We start from the raw sequence: 15,547 nt of genomic DNA, 5'->3' as shown, positions 1-15,547 counted from the left end.
GTGGATGATTTTTTGAAGGAGGAGATACGCAAGTACCTTAGGGTCTAATTTCCTAAGTGAATGGATGAATATCCAAATGAAAGTCAAACGAAGAGTGTGTCTTTTGAGTGTCTAGAAGGCGAATCAGTCTCTATGATTAAATGTGTAACAAGCCAGGGTCTATGTAAGTAATCGAATAAGTGCATCATTAAGTACTTGGCAGAGTGAACGTCTAGGTACCTGAGTTTTATCAGCTGATAATGTACTTGAGGTGCTTGGTTAACTAAAAAAGATACCGCACCTTGAAAATGTTAAGTAGTATATGCCAGGAGGTCGATAATCTACACAAAAATACAGACATATGCAAATAGTGTGGCCTTAAAAACAATTACAAAATTACTAAAACCGTCAATTAATTACCCTAAAAGTTTTGAAATTATCTTTCCTTTGCAAAGCCCTTTGTAGGACGTATATCTCTAAGTGCCCATGAAAATATAAATAAATTACATAATCAGTTCAATAGTGTATTGGAAAATTAATAAGCATGTGTATATTTTAGTCACTTTTATAAGCATCGTTGTAGCCTTTAAAAGTATTTTTCTCTTTTTTGATTAACAATTGAATAGTAACACGTCAGAAGGTACACGTCACTGCTGCTCTGGAATATCTGCAATGAGCTATTTTATATCAAATGTGTTTTATGTAGTAAATTTGGTCTTCCTGATGCGTGTAAACGGGGTTTTCGGCATTAGACGCCCTAGTGTGTGTTCTTGATGTAGCCATGTATCCTAAACTGTTTGCAGTGTTAACCTTGAGATCGATGTTTTTTATTTTTTCCACTTTGTGAATATAATAAAAATAATTACAAAAAAACTGAAGCCTACCAGCGTGGCAATCGGTTAACATACACAGTACATTTACATTGCAACAATCTGTGCCATCAAGGATCTGACCGCATATTTGACAGCACATTGCTTTAAGTCCAATCTCGAGAACATCACAAGATGCTGTTAAAACATTTCCCCTTTTTGCTTCTTTACTCATGTGACCAGCCAATGTTTCAAAGTCCTCTGTATTGAGACAACTTCCACCATAGAGATGTTTTTGCTGGTAAGGTCATATATGATATTATTAATCTGGTAATGAGCGATGCCGTTTGTGGTAATGAGCAATGGAAATGTGGCAAATTGCAGTGCTTTTTAGGTTTTGCATCGCCGCCATAACGTCACTTCAATACGTTTTAAGGGAATTTATGTGCTTTTTAGATAACTTTTTTCATAGCCCGCTTTTTTCTCATCTGTGTAATGACACTTAACTTTGTAGCAATGTTATTTAGGTTTCCACAACAAAGGGAAATTCTATTTTGTACATTTCCTGCCCTTTATCCGTTTGCAGCAAACTTTAGAAATATACACAATTCAATCGTGGAGCCCACCAAATCCGTTGCTGTCCTATCAAGGCAGACAAAGTTACTAGGGGGAGACCGAACAACGTGGATTTTAGGTTCAACATAGAAATTGTGGTAAGACATTATTTGCCGCAAAAAGCACTCCTGACAGGAAATGAAGTGCATAGGATAACCATGCAGTGATTCTTCCAGCTAACATTTGGTGTTTACGCAACTACTGTAAAAAATCTGTATGTGTAGAATATGTTGGACATAGCCATAGGCCAGTAAACAAAGCAAAATGCTCCTGACCACAGTTCAGCACCTCAGTTCCTAAGCCAACAGATCAATAAAATGTCTGTGCAACCACAACCGGAGTTCGCCGCACTTTCACTCCACTGGAAACCAGATGAATGAGTTCATAAAGAGAAGGAAGGTGCACCAGGATGAAGTCAATGAGCTTCAAATGTATTCCAAAATATATCCTTTATTATATTTTCAGTTTAAAAATTGGGACACCAGCCAATGCTTTTCGTTCCGAATGGAACTTCGTCAGGCCGCAAATCACAAATTAATTTCAGAATCCACAGACTTTCAAGCAGAAAAAGTGGTCCAAAGGACGTTAGCCCAGGTCCTCCATATTCACCGGCAGGTCAAGTACCCAAAAACACTAGTCACTCTGAATATTGCAAGGTCCAAGGGCCAGGGTAGTGGCCAATAATCCTGGTCAATGTTTCAGTGGGAGTCCCTCATACGAACTTTTTTGAAACTGAAACTGAAAATATAATGAAGGATATATTTTGGAATACATTTGAAGGTCATTGACTTCATCCGGGTGCACCTTTCTTCTCTTTATGAACTCGTAGCCGAAGGCCATTCAGTCCAATCTCTGTGGGCCAGAGTACTGAGTGCAGGACATGGCCAAAAAACATTCTCTCTATCCATGGGCTTCAGAGCATGTCCAGAAACCTTGCATTGCGTGTCCTGAGACCAGAGGGTTTGTGTGCAGGACAGGGCTAAAGACACAGCCTTGCTCCAACTACCATGAAGGCTTAAGAAGCACTTGGGCTAGGTCGTGATCAAATACCATTTCTTCTGATCTGAGGCCAGTGCTTTAAAAAATGCTGTACCAATTCTCCCAGAGAGCCTAATGTTGGTTACGAACCACAACATATAAGAATACGGACAATTTACTGGATATGGGATCCTACTGAATGTCCCCAAAGCACTACTTACACTTCCCCATCTAACAGATGACGTTACAAGTGACATTGGTGACTTCACTGGTGATTTCACATCATTATTGGGGTTATTATTATTAACACACTGACATATAAAACAGCCCTAACCATGCGCTTTGTAAGTGAAATAAGCTTTCCCTATAATTTGTCTTGTGAGATGTAATAATAAATTATCTATTTGATGCATTAAATTATAAACAACCAATTCTTTTGTACAACTCAACATAAGTATATACTTATTAAAAAAATCGTTCTTGAAATATGCTGTTTTTTCTAATCCTTTGGTAGGCAGGCGTAACAGAGGTGCAGTTTGGCCCTATGAAACTTCACCAAGAACAACTTCAGGTAACGCTTGTGGAACTGTGAATCTGCACGTGCTTATAATTGGTCTTAAAAAGAAAATGCATTTCGTTAAAAATAACTACTCGCAAATATTCCGATGAGAATAAAATAAACTAGTGCATATCTTTAAATTCCTAATTTACCGTCGTGTCCTAAGTGAAAATAGTTTTTTATATTGGGTTATTTTTTTATTTGTATTTTATGATATTCTATTGCAACATGTGTGCTGTGTGTAGCGTTATGCATGAACCTTGAAAAGCCTGCTAAACTTTTATTATAAAACGCAACTTTTTTGTAATAATTGGTTCTTTTTCTAACTGTGCAACTACCATAAATTGTTTGCTCTGCCCCTTTTTCAATCAGGCATTGCCTTCTAAGCGGATGCCAAATCAGAAAATATTATTTGCCTAATTGACATATTTTACAAACAAGAAAAGGGACAAAATGTCGACACCCGAAAACAAAGCATGACCTCTGTACCATATCTGTGAACTATTATGTGTAAATGGGTAAAAAGCAATCATTTTATTTGTGCACCTGTTCTCTTCAGTTAAAAAGGATGTATCGTGCGATGGCGTAAATACATGAAGGCTTTCTAACCACAATTTTTTCAGGTTTGATAACACTACACGTTGTGTCACGTTGAGTAATCTTCTAATACGTCTAAGTACTGTTTTTGGCAACCACATACTGTTTATTTCATCGGTATGCCTTCTGAACTCAGCATTTCACTGTGTACTACCACATTACAGAAGAATTGACCAGGTATAGTAAAAACCTACTCACAGAGAGATAGCAAATTAGGTACCACACTTTTGCGACCAGTAACTTTTTTTTGCCTATTAACCTATGCACTAATGAGTCGTTTAGTTAAATATGGAATCTGAGTTTGTTGCACTAAAACTTCCCAAATTAATATTTATTAGGTAGGTTGCGAATTGCGACTCACTGCTGATTAGCCATGTTCGGTTTCATATAGGTACCTCAATATAGGCTCATGTAGTCACCTAACCTTTCACCCATATTCTCCCCTACCATTACACTACATAATGGTTCTTGGGACTACATTTTTACCTAGTTACGATACTGCTTACAGGACGTAGGCTTTCCCCTGAAAACTAGCATCATCCATTATGCATAAGGATTCTTTGGAAACTCAGCAGGACTACCATCTCCTGCATAATAACTATGTACAAGGGTCATTCCTTCCATCATCCTAAGTCTGACATGACGCAGCAAGGTAGAACCCCCTGAGGGTACCACTTTGGGTATTTAAACACCATATCTTGCTGAGGCAGTCCGAGGAGATAAGGACATCCATGCCAACACGCTGACTTGAGACACTGAGGCTCCTGCACGCAGGCACTCCAGCTCGCAGTGATCTGACATCCCTTGCAGGGTGTCCATCTCAAGACAAAGACGGGGTCCCACAGTCTTTCACTTCAGGTAATGGGGCTGATTTATCCTAGAGGGATTCTTGGCTTTACACCTACGTACATTCTAGGTACACTTAGGTACATCTAGTTAGGGTCGCATCATAGGAGTACGCATTCTATTGTCATGTATTTTATATACTTGCCTGTATTCATTGTTTTAGCACGATGGTAGAAATATACCATCCTTTTACTCTGTTAGTGCTTCTAACCATTTATATCTGTGTCTGTCAAATGGTTTTCTAAGCACTACTATTTTACACTAGAATGACCCTTGTTCAATAAATGTGTATTGAAAAACGTCCCCACCGTTTATTCTGTGCATTTCTGTGAGACAAATTTAGCACGAGTGACTGAGCGAAAAATAGTGCACTGTTTCCATGATCCTGAGGGATCAGGGTTATCATGTTCGATAGTTGCCAAGAGCTATTCTCTCCTTGGTAATTAGGGTTTCTAGTGGCACTGTTTGCTAGCTGGCATACAGGCTAACACACACAGTGGGAGTGTCTACAATCAGTCCAGACACCAATCCTACAGTGTATGTTGTCTAAGCGCGCAGATCCTCAATAGGTTTATAGGAACTACACGACAGCCATAATCACAGGGTGGTGGCCTGCAAGGGTCAGTAGACCACCATGAATCTGATTTGTTTATAAACAAAGAAAAACTTATTTTCTTTAAAAGAAGCCCAATTTTCTTGAAAGAAAAAGTACTGCTTTAAAATGTTTTCTTTTTGTACAATTTTGAATGAGAGTGTGTATTGTAAATAAAACGAAGACAGCTCTTTAACTTCAAATGGAAGCTTTTTATTCTCAGGCGGCAGTGCAAACACCTAACCAGCACGGCCAGGCAAGGTAACAACCGCCAACTGCCAATCAAGAATATTGAGCATGAGATTGTGGCATACAAGACATGTCATGGCAACACAAGCCTGGCAACACGAGGTGAGCTGCCAAGGAGTTACACAATTCAGAACACACCTCCTTTCCTTGCACAGAAACGTTTAAACTTAACATAACATTCAATAATATATTACATTACAAAAATAACCCCATTTAAAATAAAATAGGGTATAAGAAATTAAGAGGTTTTAAAGTGAAGAAAATAAGAGGCCTATATACAAAAGAGGTTGAAGAGGGAAGAAAACAACAACCAAGGGAAAGCAAAGATGACCCATGTAAGTGAGGGCAACCATGAGAACCCAAGTTATGTAAAACACAGATCATGTTATACCCACTAATTCTCTTGACAACCTAATTACAGACATAATGTTTTAAATATTCCGTCATTCTACATTCCCTGGACACCCTTTACTTCTGACGGCCCTCCCTTGGTTCAGATAAAGACCTCTCTGGAGTAGCGGAACGTTTGGGGTCATATTTTAGATTGATAAATACAATCTCACGGTCCACAAATGAGAAGACTCACATGAGGAGTTCATGACCACAATACTCTCCTCTTCAGCGGGTATGAACGACACGAGCTGATTGAGGGTAATTATGATGGTCTGAATGTCGATAATGAACACCTGTAAAACCTGTCCTTATTATTTCAATACATGGCTGTTTCAGATTGATAGAACAATCCAATAGCTAGAAAGAAGAGGACCTAGAATTTTACCGAGAACAAGTTGCCTTTTTCAGCTGGTTCTGAGAACCAAGAGCTGTTGAAGGGTAATTATTATGACTTTTAGAATGGTACGTTTGGCTTATAAGGATAATGGGAGGCAGTGTCCCCTACTGAGTGTGTTTATTTTTATTTTTACTTTCTCAATTGACAGTCATTCAGGGAAAAAGTGTCCAACATCGGTGCTGTGGCAGAGTGTCTAGCCCTGAAGAATTTGCCGAAAAGATTGTGGCAGAGAAACGTGTTGGCAGTGGGTTTTGGTATACAATGGAAGTTACCATCCCTTTTTAATTCAACAGAACACATCTAATAATTAAGAATAAAGTTTTGAGAGTGGTGTGCCTGTTGATTTTAATCACTTTTTGTCACAAGTACACGAGGATTGCTTATCTCTCTACTGCACCTCACACAATTCCTTTTTTAGTTTGGACACTTTCTTTTTCTGTTTCTTTTCTTTTCTGGGACAATAAATGACCGCCTATGATGAGAAAAGGGGCTCTATCTGGTGAGTACCTACCAGTTACCCCGATGGTGGTGCGCCCGTGAGGGGTCATTTTGTCCCTTACACATTTTTTCACCACTTTAGATGTACTGAATAACTGGTGTTCAGACATGCACAGAGTTCTGTCTTGACTGTCGATTGAAAAAGATTTTTTAGAAAGGGCAATAAATAGCAAACATGCACATATAGAATTGAGTAAGAAAAAGGATCTTGATGCAGCAGAGAAAATAGATAGTAAATATTTCATGCTGTGAAAGAAATATACTTATATAGATATATAGATGTATATGTGTGTTTGCGCAAGGGACAGGGTTATTGTTTATTGATAACACAAGGTGAGCTGCCAAGGAGTTACACAATTCAGAGCACACCTCCTTTCCTTGCACAGAAGCGTTTAAACTTAACATAACATTCAATAATATATTACATTACCAAAATAACCCCATATAAAATAAAATAGGGTATAAGAAATTGAGGTTTTAAAGTGAAGAAAATAAGAGGCCTATATACAAAAGAGGTTGAAGAGAGAAGAAAACAACAACCAAGGGAAAGCAAAGATGACCCAAGTAAGTGAGGGCAACCATGAGGACCCAAGTTATGTAAAACACAGATCATGTTATACCCACTAATTCCCTTGATGACCTAATTACAGACATAATGCTTCAAATATTCCGGCATTTTACATTCCCTGGACATCCTTTACTTCTGACGGCCCTCCCTTTGTTCAGATAAAGACGTCTCTGGAGTAGCGGAACGTTTAATTTCTTTATTGCTCTCACTGGTCTCCTGCCTTAAAGGTGTCCAACTCCACAACCCTGCACCTATATCCCTAGGATTCTGCAGACACTTTCCCTGTTTTTGGTACAAAGCCACCCTTTTAAGATTCCCAGTTTGTCAGTTTTGTAATTTGACGCAACTTCCTCCTACAGACCTCACCTGAAAAGGACCCCTGCATTTGTTGAACCCTTAATAACACCCCCTGGTTTGACTTTTACCAAGTCACCAACCTGAATGTTCCTATTCCCACCAACAACAGGTTCCAAAGACGAAAGATTAGTGACATTTTTAATGCAACCAGGTGGGAACCATTTTGGTACCAGCCTGCATTCCCCTCATCAAATCAAATGGGGGGGTTTGTCCATACCTTAATGTACTGTAGTGTGATACGCCCATAACGTCTCCCTGATTGCAGGCTGCACCAGCATGTTAGAAGTGAATGGCAACTGCATAATGCCTTTCACCAACCTATTTACTCTCACACACAAACCATTACCCTGCGGGTTGTGAAGAGATGTACACATATGCCTCAAGACAATTTTGTCAAAATAGTCTTCCATTGCTTTTGATATGAGTTGTGTGCCATTGTCTGTAAGAAGAATAGCTGGGATACCTTCCCTCCTGAAAACCTCACTTAAAACTTTGATGGTGGATTTTGTGGTAATGTTTCTCATGAACACCACCTCCACCCACCTCAACCCAACAACCACCAAAACTACTGCAAAGTTTTCATTATCTTGCAAGTCACTGAACGGACCAATAAAGTCCATACAAATTTTCTGCCAAGCCCCTTCTGCACCAATGATGTGCTGGCATGGAACCGGTCTATCCAATCTAACTACAACCTTTTTTTAGGCTCCTTACAACTATTGCAATGCTCTACCCAATCCTTCACCTGACGGTCCATACCTGGCCACCAACATCTTTCTTTCACTCTTCTTCCTATTAAAGTTTGTCCTAAGTGCCCCTCATAGGCTAAACCAATCACTCCATTCCTAATGGATCCAAGTGGTATAAACCTCTTGCCCCTCAACTTAACAAAGTCACCATGTGTAGATAGCTCATCCTGCAACTGAACAAACGGTCTAAGACCTGCTGACACCATACTTTCTCTTGAAACCCCTTACCTAACCATTCTCATAACATCAGAAAGGGTATCATCTTTGTGCATTCCTTTTATCCAATCCTCTCTGGTGATGACCTTGCCCAAATCCTCAGTGACATCGTCAAGGCTATCTACCAGCTCTTCAGTAATCAAGTCAAAACATGCTGCTTTGGTGTCTGGTACCCTAGGCGGGCAATCAGCGACACTGTTAAGCCATCCAGGTAGATGTTCCACCTTACACATGAAATCTTGTATCCTAACAACAAGGCGTGCTCGCCAACCAGAACAGTTGTTTTGTGCCATCAGGACCCAAAACCTTGATATGGGGTTTATGGTCGGTTCGCAAAGTGAAAGCAATACCCCACAAGAACACTCTAAAGTGTTTAGTGGCCCAAGCAGATGCCAGTGCTTCACGTTCAATAACTCCTCTCAGCCTCAGTCAACGAACGTGAAGCAAAGACTACAGTTTTCTCATGACCATCATTTTTCCGAGCTAAACTGCACCAATGCTCACAGCACTTGAGTCCACCGTCAAAATGGTGAGTAACCCAGGAGTGAAAGGTACTAAAATGTCATCCTGTGCAATGTTCTCTTTTAAGATTAAACGCCTTATGTTGCTCTCTACCCCATGTAAATTTCTTGCCTTTCCTTAGTAATTCTCTTAAATGTTCCACATTGTATGTGAAATCTTGAACACATTTGGCATAGTATTCAACCATCTCCATGAATGATCTCAATTTGTCCCTGTCATCAGGCACCTTGACAATGGCACCGACCAGATCCTGCTTGAGTTGAATCCCTTCTTTTGCGATGTGATAACCCAAATAATCAACTTCCTCAACAGCAAAAACACGCTATCCTTTTGCAATGTTAAACCCGCACCACCCAAGCGAGTTAGTACTTGTTCCAAGAGAGAGTTATGATCTTTAACCTTTTGCCCGTATATTTGGGTGTCATCCTGAAAAAACTCCACTCGATCAATACCTTTAAAATTTCAGTTTTAATGCACTGGCTGCCGAGCATAGACCAAACGGAAATCCAATTTAGAAAACACTCTACCATCAGCCAACATCAGGATGATCTCATTAATGTTGGGAAGAGGAAAATTGTCCATAATGGCACTCTTGTTTACGCTCCTTAATTCCACACAAAAACTGAAAGAGCCATCTTGTTTTTGGGTGATACCTGGAGACAACCATTCAGCCGCCTCCACAGTTTCAATGACCTTATCGTCCAGCATCTGCCTGATTATATCTTTGACTTGGGCTCTGGCTGCCATCAGAATTCTTCTAGCAACATGTTTATTTGGTACAGAGTCCTTCCTCAGTCTTATTTTATGTAGAAACCCGACGGCTTTCCCCAATACAGTGTCAAAAACGTTTGCATGAAGTTGTAAAGTACTTTGTACTCCAGTGTTCTCTACATTCATAACCTGTCGCTCTGCCCTTGGGTCCACCCTAATGTTGAGATCATACTAGTGAACACATCATAAAATAACAGGACCTTCTAGAGTAATGTAAACCTTTCCTTTGGGCTGTTTTTCAGCAAACTAAACTTCTTCTTCCATGTACCCCAGAATTCCAATACTTGCTCCCTGATATCCCTTCAGAATCACATCAGAGGGAATTAACTTTGCATCCTTCCAAACCGAATCACACAAGGATTTCGGAACACAGGTATATAGCAATCCTGTGTCCACCATTGATATTAAAATCAGTTTTGGGGCGAATCCTGTTCCTAAATAAGTCAGAGGAACATTCCTCCACTTTGACCATCAACACCCTGACGTCATTATACTCCTCCTCCACCACCGCTATCTTTTTTCCAGAAGCCTTGAACATACGAGCATAGTGCCCCCTCTTTCCGCACTTATGGTAATCCTTGCCTTGCGCAAAAGTTTTTGGGAGTCCACAAGTGAAACTGTTGTGTAGCATTTTAGGATCCAAGTGTAATTTACCGATTCATGCCATTATATAGGTATAATTCACATTGCCCTTATATAGACATAGAAATCATACCCATATTTAGACATAACCCATCCAGTCCAAATACAGGCATGGTTACTTCTACTAGTTCCAAAAAGCCACAACGATTTCTTGGAAAACTCGCCTTCGGCAGTCCGGGACATTCCCTTGCTTGAATATTGATTTGTCCTAGAAATCATGGAGTTTTCAAAGAACTACCATTCCCTTGGGGTTCTTTGATGACGTTATTATGTCCGACTTTACGTCAAACTAGGCACCTTCAAGGTATAAATATGCCTACACTAGCCCTAGCAAACACATGGTGGTTCGGACCAGCTCGACTATCTACTTGCCCGACGCAGCTCGCTACAGCAAGTGCCGTAGGAAGCCGACCCTCCAGCTGAAGCACTGATCGAGAAGCTGTCCTTTCTTTTGCTGAGAATCCAGCTCCAGTGTTCCCAAGCTCCACTTGCGGGGTGTTGGGAAATCAAGTCCCGAGACAGAGATACCAGACCTCCTTCATTCTAAGACCAAGGTACGGAGCTGATTAGACCCTAAGAGAAATCTTGGTTAGATTCTTGGCAAAGAAAAACTAAACCTATGCTACACCTCACTTACTTCTTCCCTCGTACTAGACTTAGGTTAGGTACATTGGGAAACGCATATTTTAGAAGCACTAGTTGAGTACTTTTTAGCCTTTGTTATTTATGTATATATTTACCTATGGTTTGGAAACCATACAATGTTTTTACAGTATAAAATCCTTTTATTGAAAACACCTGTCTTTCTATTTCTCTGCACCTCTGATGAAACAAAGCATTCACGATTGACTAAGTAAAATATCTATCTATTGTTTCCACGACTCTGAAGATCAGTTTTATTCTTGGGGAAACAAAGTTGTGATGTTTATGCGGTTGTCAGAAACGAATCCCTTTTTGTGTATTCGACAAAAGTTTCTAGTGTCCTCTGAGATTGCTGGCACTCACAATTAAGTCTAATATATTTGATGGAGACCTAGTCGACCTAAGTCCTACGTCAAATCTATAGGATATATTATTCCAATGTGCAAAGCCTATTGGGAATATAGAAACTACACTACAAAACGTACTACCACACCTATGACAAAAGTGTGTGGGCCCATTTTGCGAGGGAGACACCGTGCCCTTACTTGTGTTTGGTTAGCCACTGCTAATGCTCCCTCTATTCGGCTTGCTGCACTCCACATTCACCCCCTCCAAACCACCTTGTAAAGTGGCTACCTCCAACCCTTTTTCTTGTTGAATGGACTTTATTTCCCTTATTTCTTTTTTTAAACAAACTTTATTCATTTCCTTCGCTCCACATAGCTTCAATTTACAGGGGATCGCGTACATCACATTAAATGATCATGTTTCAGCAGTCACTTGTGCCTGTGCAGACCATCACCCCCACCATAGTTGCTCATCCAGCTAGTCGCCCTCCCTTGTACTTTATTTCCCTCATGCATTTTTTTGGCTCCTCTACAGCTGTTGCACTTATAATAGCTGCATTTAAAGTGGAATTACTGGCCGCCAACAACATCTCTTGAGCCTTCTTGCTGTGGCACTGGACAATTAATTGATCCCTAATCGTCTCATCTTGCATTGGGCTAAACTGGCACTTCCGTGACAACTCCCTTAACCTTGACACAAATTCGTCAATAGATACATTGACCTTTTGTGGTTGTGTGTAGAATGTGTGTCTGCTCCTAACAATGTTCTATTGTTTTGGAAATCTAGTGCGTAACCTAATAATGGCATCTTTGTAGACATCATCCACCTCATCCCCTGTAGCTGGAAGATATTTAAAAATATGTTGCCCCTCTTTTCCTAATGCACCTAGCAACAAAGCTTTTTATGTACTGCTGGAAATCTTGTACCATCTAACGCCACCAAATAGTTTTCAGAACAATAACACCAATCCTCCCATTCCATAGATGGTTCCCCAGCCCACATGAGATAAGGTGGTGGAGCAGTGATAGTATTGGCAATATTCATGATGAGCAGACAAGTTATGTTCCACTAGCCTCCCCCGTACCACAGCAGAATAACTCAAATAACAAGGAAGTTGCTAAAATATGCACAGCTTAAGGAAATGCAAATGAACAGACAGCATAGACCCTTTACAATTCAATTAAGAAATTGAAGGTGTGCGTGTCATCGTTATTGCACGCAATTAAGCTCTTTAGTAATATCTCGTGTGTGTGTCACTGCAAATTAATGTAAGCACACACACTGAAGAGGTGTGCGTATCACCGTAAATTTAGGCTGACCATCTCTACAATAACAGCAGGTGTGCGTCACTGGAAAACTAAATGCCTGCACGCACCTTGAAGGTATGATTTTACTGACGCTGCGACTGAAGTTTAAACTTAATGCGAGCAAGTATTGGTGACACACCGTTGCCCCTTTAAGGAAGATTAGGAGGTGTGGAGGCTTGTGTGCGTGTCACCGCTGAAGTAAGCCGGGGTTAGACCGCCCCTTTGAGAACTTCCAAATGGGTGTGTGTGTCACGCTGCCTAAACGACGATCACCCGCCCACTCCTCTCCGGGCAGTTAGATCGGGGCAAAGAAAGCGTGCAGACAGGCAGCCGGTCCCATTTGCAGGTGAGCTGGGTACTTTTATGTATGTGCTGAATGGACGCTTGCCAAGAACATGGCCCGCTAAAAACGTAGTACAGTCCACAAAGAGTATTGATGTCAACTACCTCAGCCAGCAGGATATCTTGCGTGGTATTATGCTCAAGCCAAAAGAACACTTCCCAAGTGTTCGCAATGTGGCGCAGCCCTAGGGAAAAGTCACGATAAGTATCGTAGTTCTGCATAGGTTCGCAGGGGTGGTCTGCTTCGCTGCCTCCTGTCAATGCCTGGCTCAGTTTCCTCCAATCAACGCCAAAATATTGTAAATAAAATGAAGACAGCTCTTCAACTTCAAATGGAAGCTTTATTCTCAGGAGGCAGCGCAAACACCCAACCAGCACGGCCAGGCAAGGAAACAACCACCAACTGCCACTCAATAGAATATTGAGCACAAGAGCGTGGAATAAAAGACAAGTCATGGCAACACAAGCCTAACAGCACGAGGCGAGTTGCCAAGGAGTTACACAAATATTAGTGTGTCACCTGGATCACTGCCTATTTCCCAGGAGGTTTATCCCCAATTAACACAGGGGAAGAGAAGAAGCAGCAGGTGAAGCCAGTGAGACCAGGTCCCCAAGAAGGGCTCAGTGGGGAAGACTCTGCATCTATGGATTGTATCGGGGAGCTAGGCTGCAGACAGTCCTTCAGATGCTAGAAGGGATATGAGAGTAGAATGCCCAAGAGCTTGTGCATCCAGGTAGCAAAGGAAACGGAGCCCTGTTAAATTCGGAAGCGCAGAATCAGGAAATTTACCAAGGTGATGAGAAGCAAGGTGGGGGGAGGTTGGCATGGTGTGCTATCCTTGACAAGTCAACAGAGGCGAGAAGGATGTCAAACCCTCTGTCTACAGAAGAGATTGAGAAGAGGACTTGAAAGGACATTGAGGGGGAAACCACAGCCCTTATGGTGTTGGGCACAGACGACTGAAAGAACAGACTGGGGCTTAGGGTAAAGTACATACAAAGGCTGGCAGTGGGTCTTGGGGCAGCGGCTTAGGGTCCGAAGGGCTCCAGAACAGATGAAGGGCTCCATGGTGAAAGATAAGAATTAGCGGAGTTGCTCAAGGGAGGCTCATCGGAGGGGTAAATGCGGAGAATAAAGCAAGAATGAAGCCGGCCAAAAGAGTGGCAGACAAGTGTCAAAGACTGGAATTGCATTGGTGGTTGTGATCTGGAGAGAGCAAGGGCAAATCTATGGGAGCATTCTGGAGTAACTAGGGCAGAAAGAGCATGTAGGAGGGATGTACGTCATGACAACGCAGGCTTTTACACCGTGCTGCCATTACGACGCATCCATTACAACGACTTGCGCTGGATTTTGGAATAGTATGATTTACTATTCCAACTCCAGCCTACGCAACAGTAGGGAAGGTGTTGGAATAGTAAATCTACTATTCCTTAGTATCTAGCGCCATCCAGCGCAAGTCGTTGTAACAACTTGCGTTGTGATGGCAGCGTCGTAATGGCAGCGCGGTGTAAAGCCCGCATTGTTATGTCTGTCTCCCATGTAGGAGCACTGTAAGCTACAACCTGCATAGACAGACGACAGTCATGGAGGAGACGAGAGAAAGCTGTCATGGGACGATAGCCTGAGAGGCACGACACAAGTGACAACAGGCTGAGCTGAATGTGGTCCCTGTGTAACCAGGTCATGGGCACAGACTCCAAATCCTACATGGGAATGGTAGGATATGTTAGGGAATACAGGTATGGATAGGAGGGCAGTGAAGGAAATGGTCAAGATGTGGTGGGTGGGGTCTCGGAATTAGAGTGGTGGGGGGGATAAAGCAAACCTCTGTAGGTGGTTTCTGCTTTTTGAAAGAAAAATCCAGGATGTGAGATGGTAGGTTTAAGGGAATAGGAGGATAGAGAATCTCAAGATGGAAATATTTGATTGGAGACTGAGGAGGAAGCAGCCTGGGTCTGGTGCAGTCAGGAAGGAAAATCACGGAAAGTCAAATAGGAGCAATAGAACTTATTGAACAAGTTACTTACCTTCAATAGTGCCTTATCTGGTAGAGACTCTATCTATACGCAGATTCCAATCCTTACCTTAGAATATCCCCAGGCATCAGATTGGATCCAGAAGATTTTCAAGCAGAACTCCCTGGCATAAAACATAAAAGTTATGCTCTCTATCACCCAGAGACCGATGGCATGATAGAGAGATTTAATAAAGTACCCAAGACATTATTGTGCTAGCAAAAGCTAATTGCTTGAATTGGAAAGAGGAAGTAGAGAAGAAAGTCGAATGTACAGATTGACGCCTCACAGCACAACTGGAAAATTGCTGTTTGAACTATTTAGGAGGATGTCTACGATTACAATTGTAGAACCGTCATGGGTAAGGAGTGTGGTAGGGCAGTAAAGGAGGATGAATGTGCAGGTAGTTGGCGTGAGAGGGATGCCAGAGGTAGGTGCAAGAAAAAAACATTGACTGTAGGAAAGCCGTGAAAAAAACGCTGGTCATGGTGGGTGACAAGGTGATAATCAAATGCCACAGTTGGTGTGGTAGTGTGCCCAAGTTTTCAAAAC

General features: G+C 41.5%; 1 protein-coding gene across 2 annotated transcripts in view; it reads left to right on the top strand.

The window, feature by feature from the left end:
- PDE8A (phosphodiesterase 8A) overlaps positions 1-15,547 on the top strand; it is a 2,294,608-nt gene that overhangs the window by 622,092 nt on the left and 1,656,969 nt on the right. For both annotated transcript variants that reach the window (XM_078684749.1, XM_078684748.1), the window contains exon 2: positions 2,896-2,952. In XM_078684749.1, the coding sequence (XP_078540875.1) occupies positions 2,896-2,952 (57 nt within the window). The remainder of the gene's footprint in view (positions 1-2,895; positions 2,953-15,547) is intronic.

This window comes from Lissotriton helveticus, chromosome 3_2 (assembly GCF_964261635.1).
Source record: "Lissotriton helveticus chromosome 3_2, aLisHel1.1, whole genome shotgun sequence".
In the NCBI taxonomy this organism is placed as follows: Eukaryota; Metazoa; Chordata; class Amphibia; order Caudata; family Salamandridae; genus Lissotriton; species Lissotriton helveticus.
Note: the sequence above shows the minus strand (reverse complement) of the source record. Positions and strands in the feature narration are given on the sequence as shown.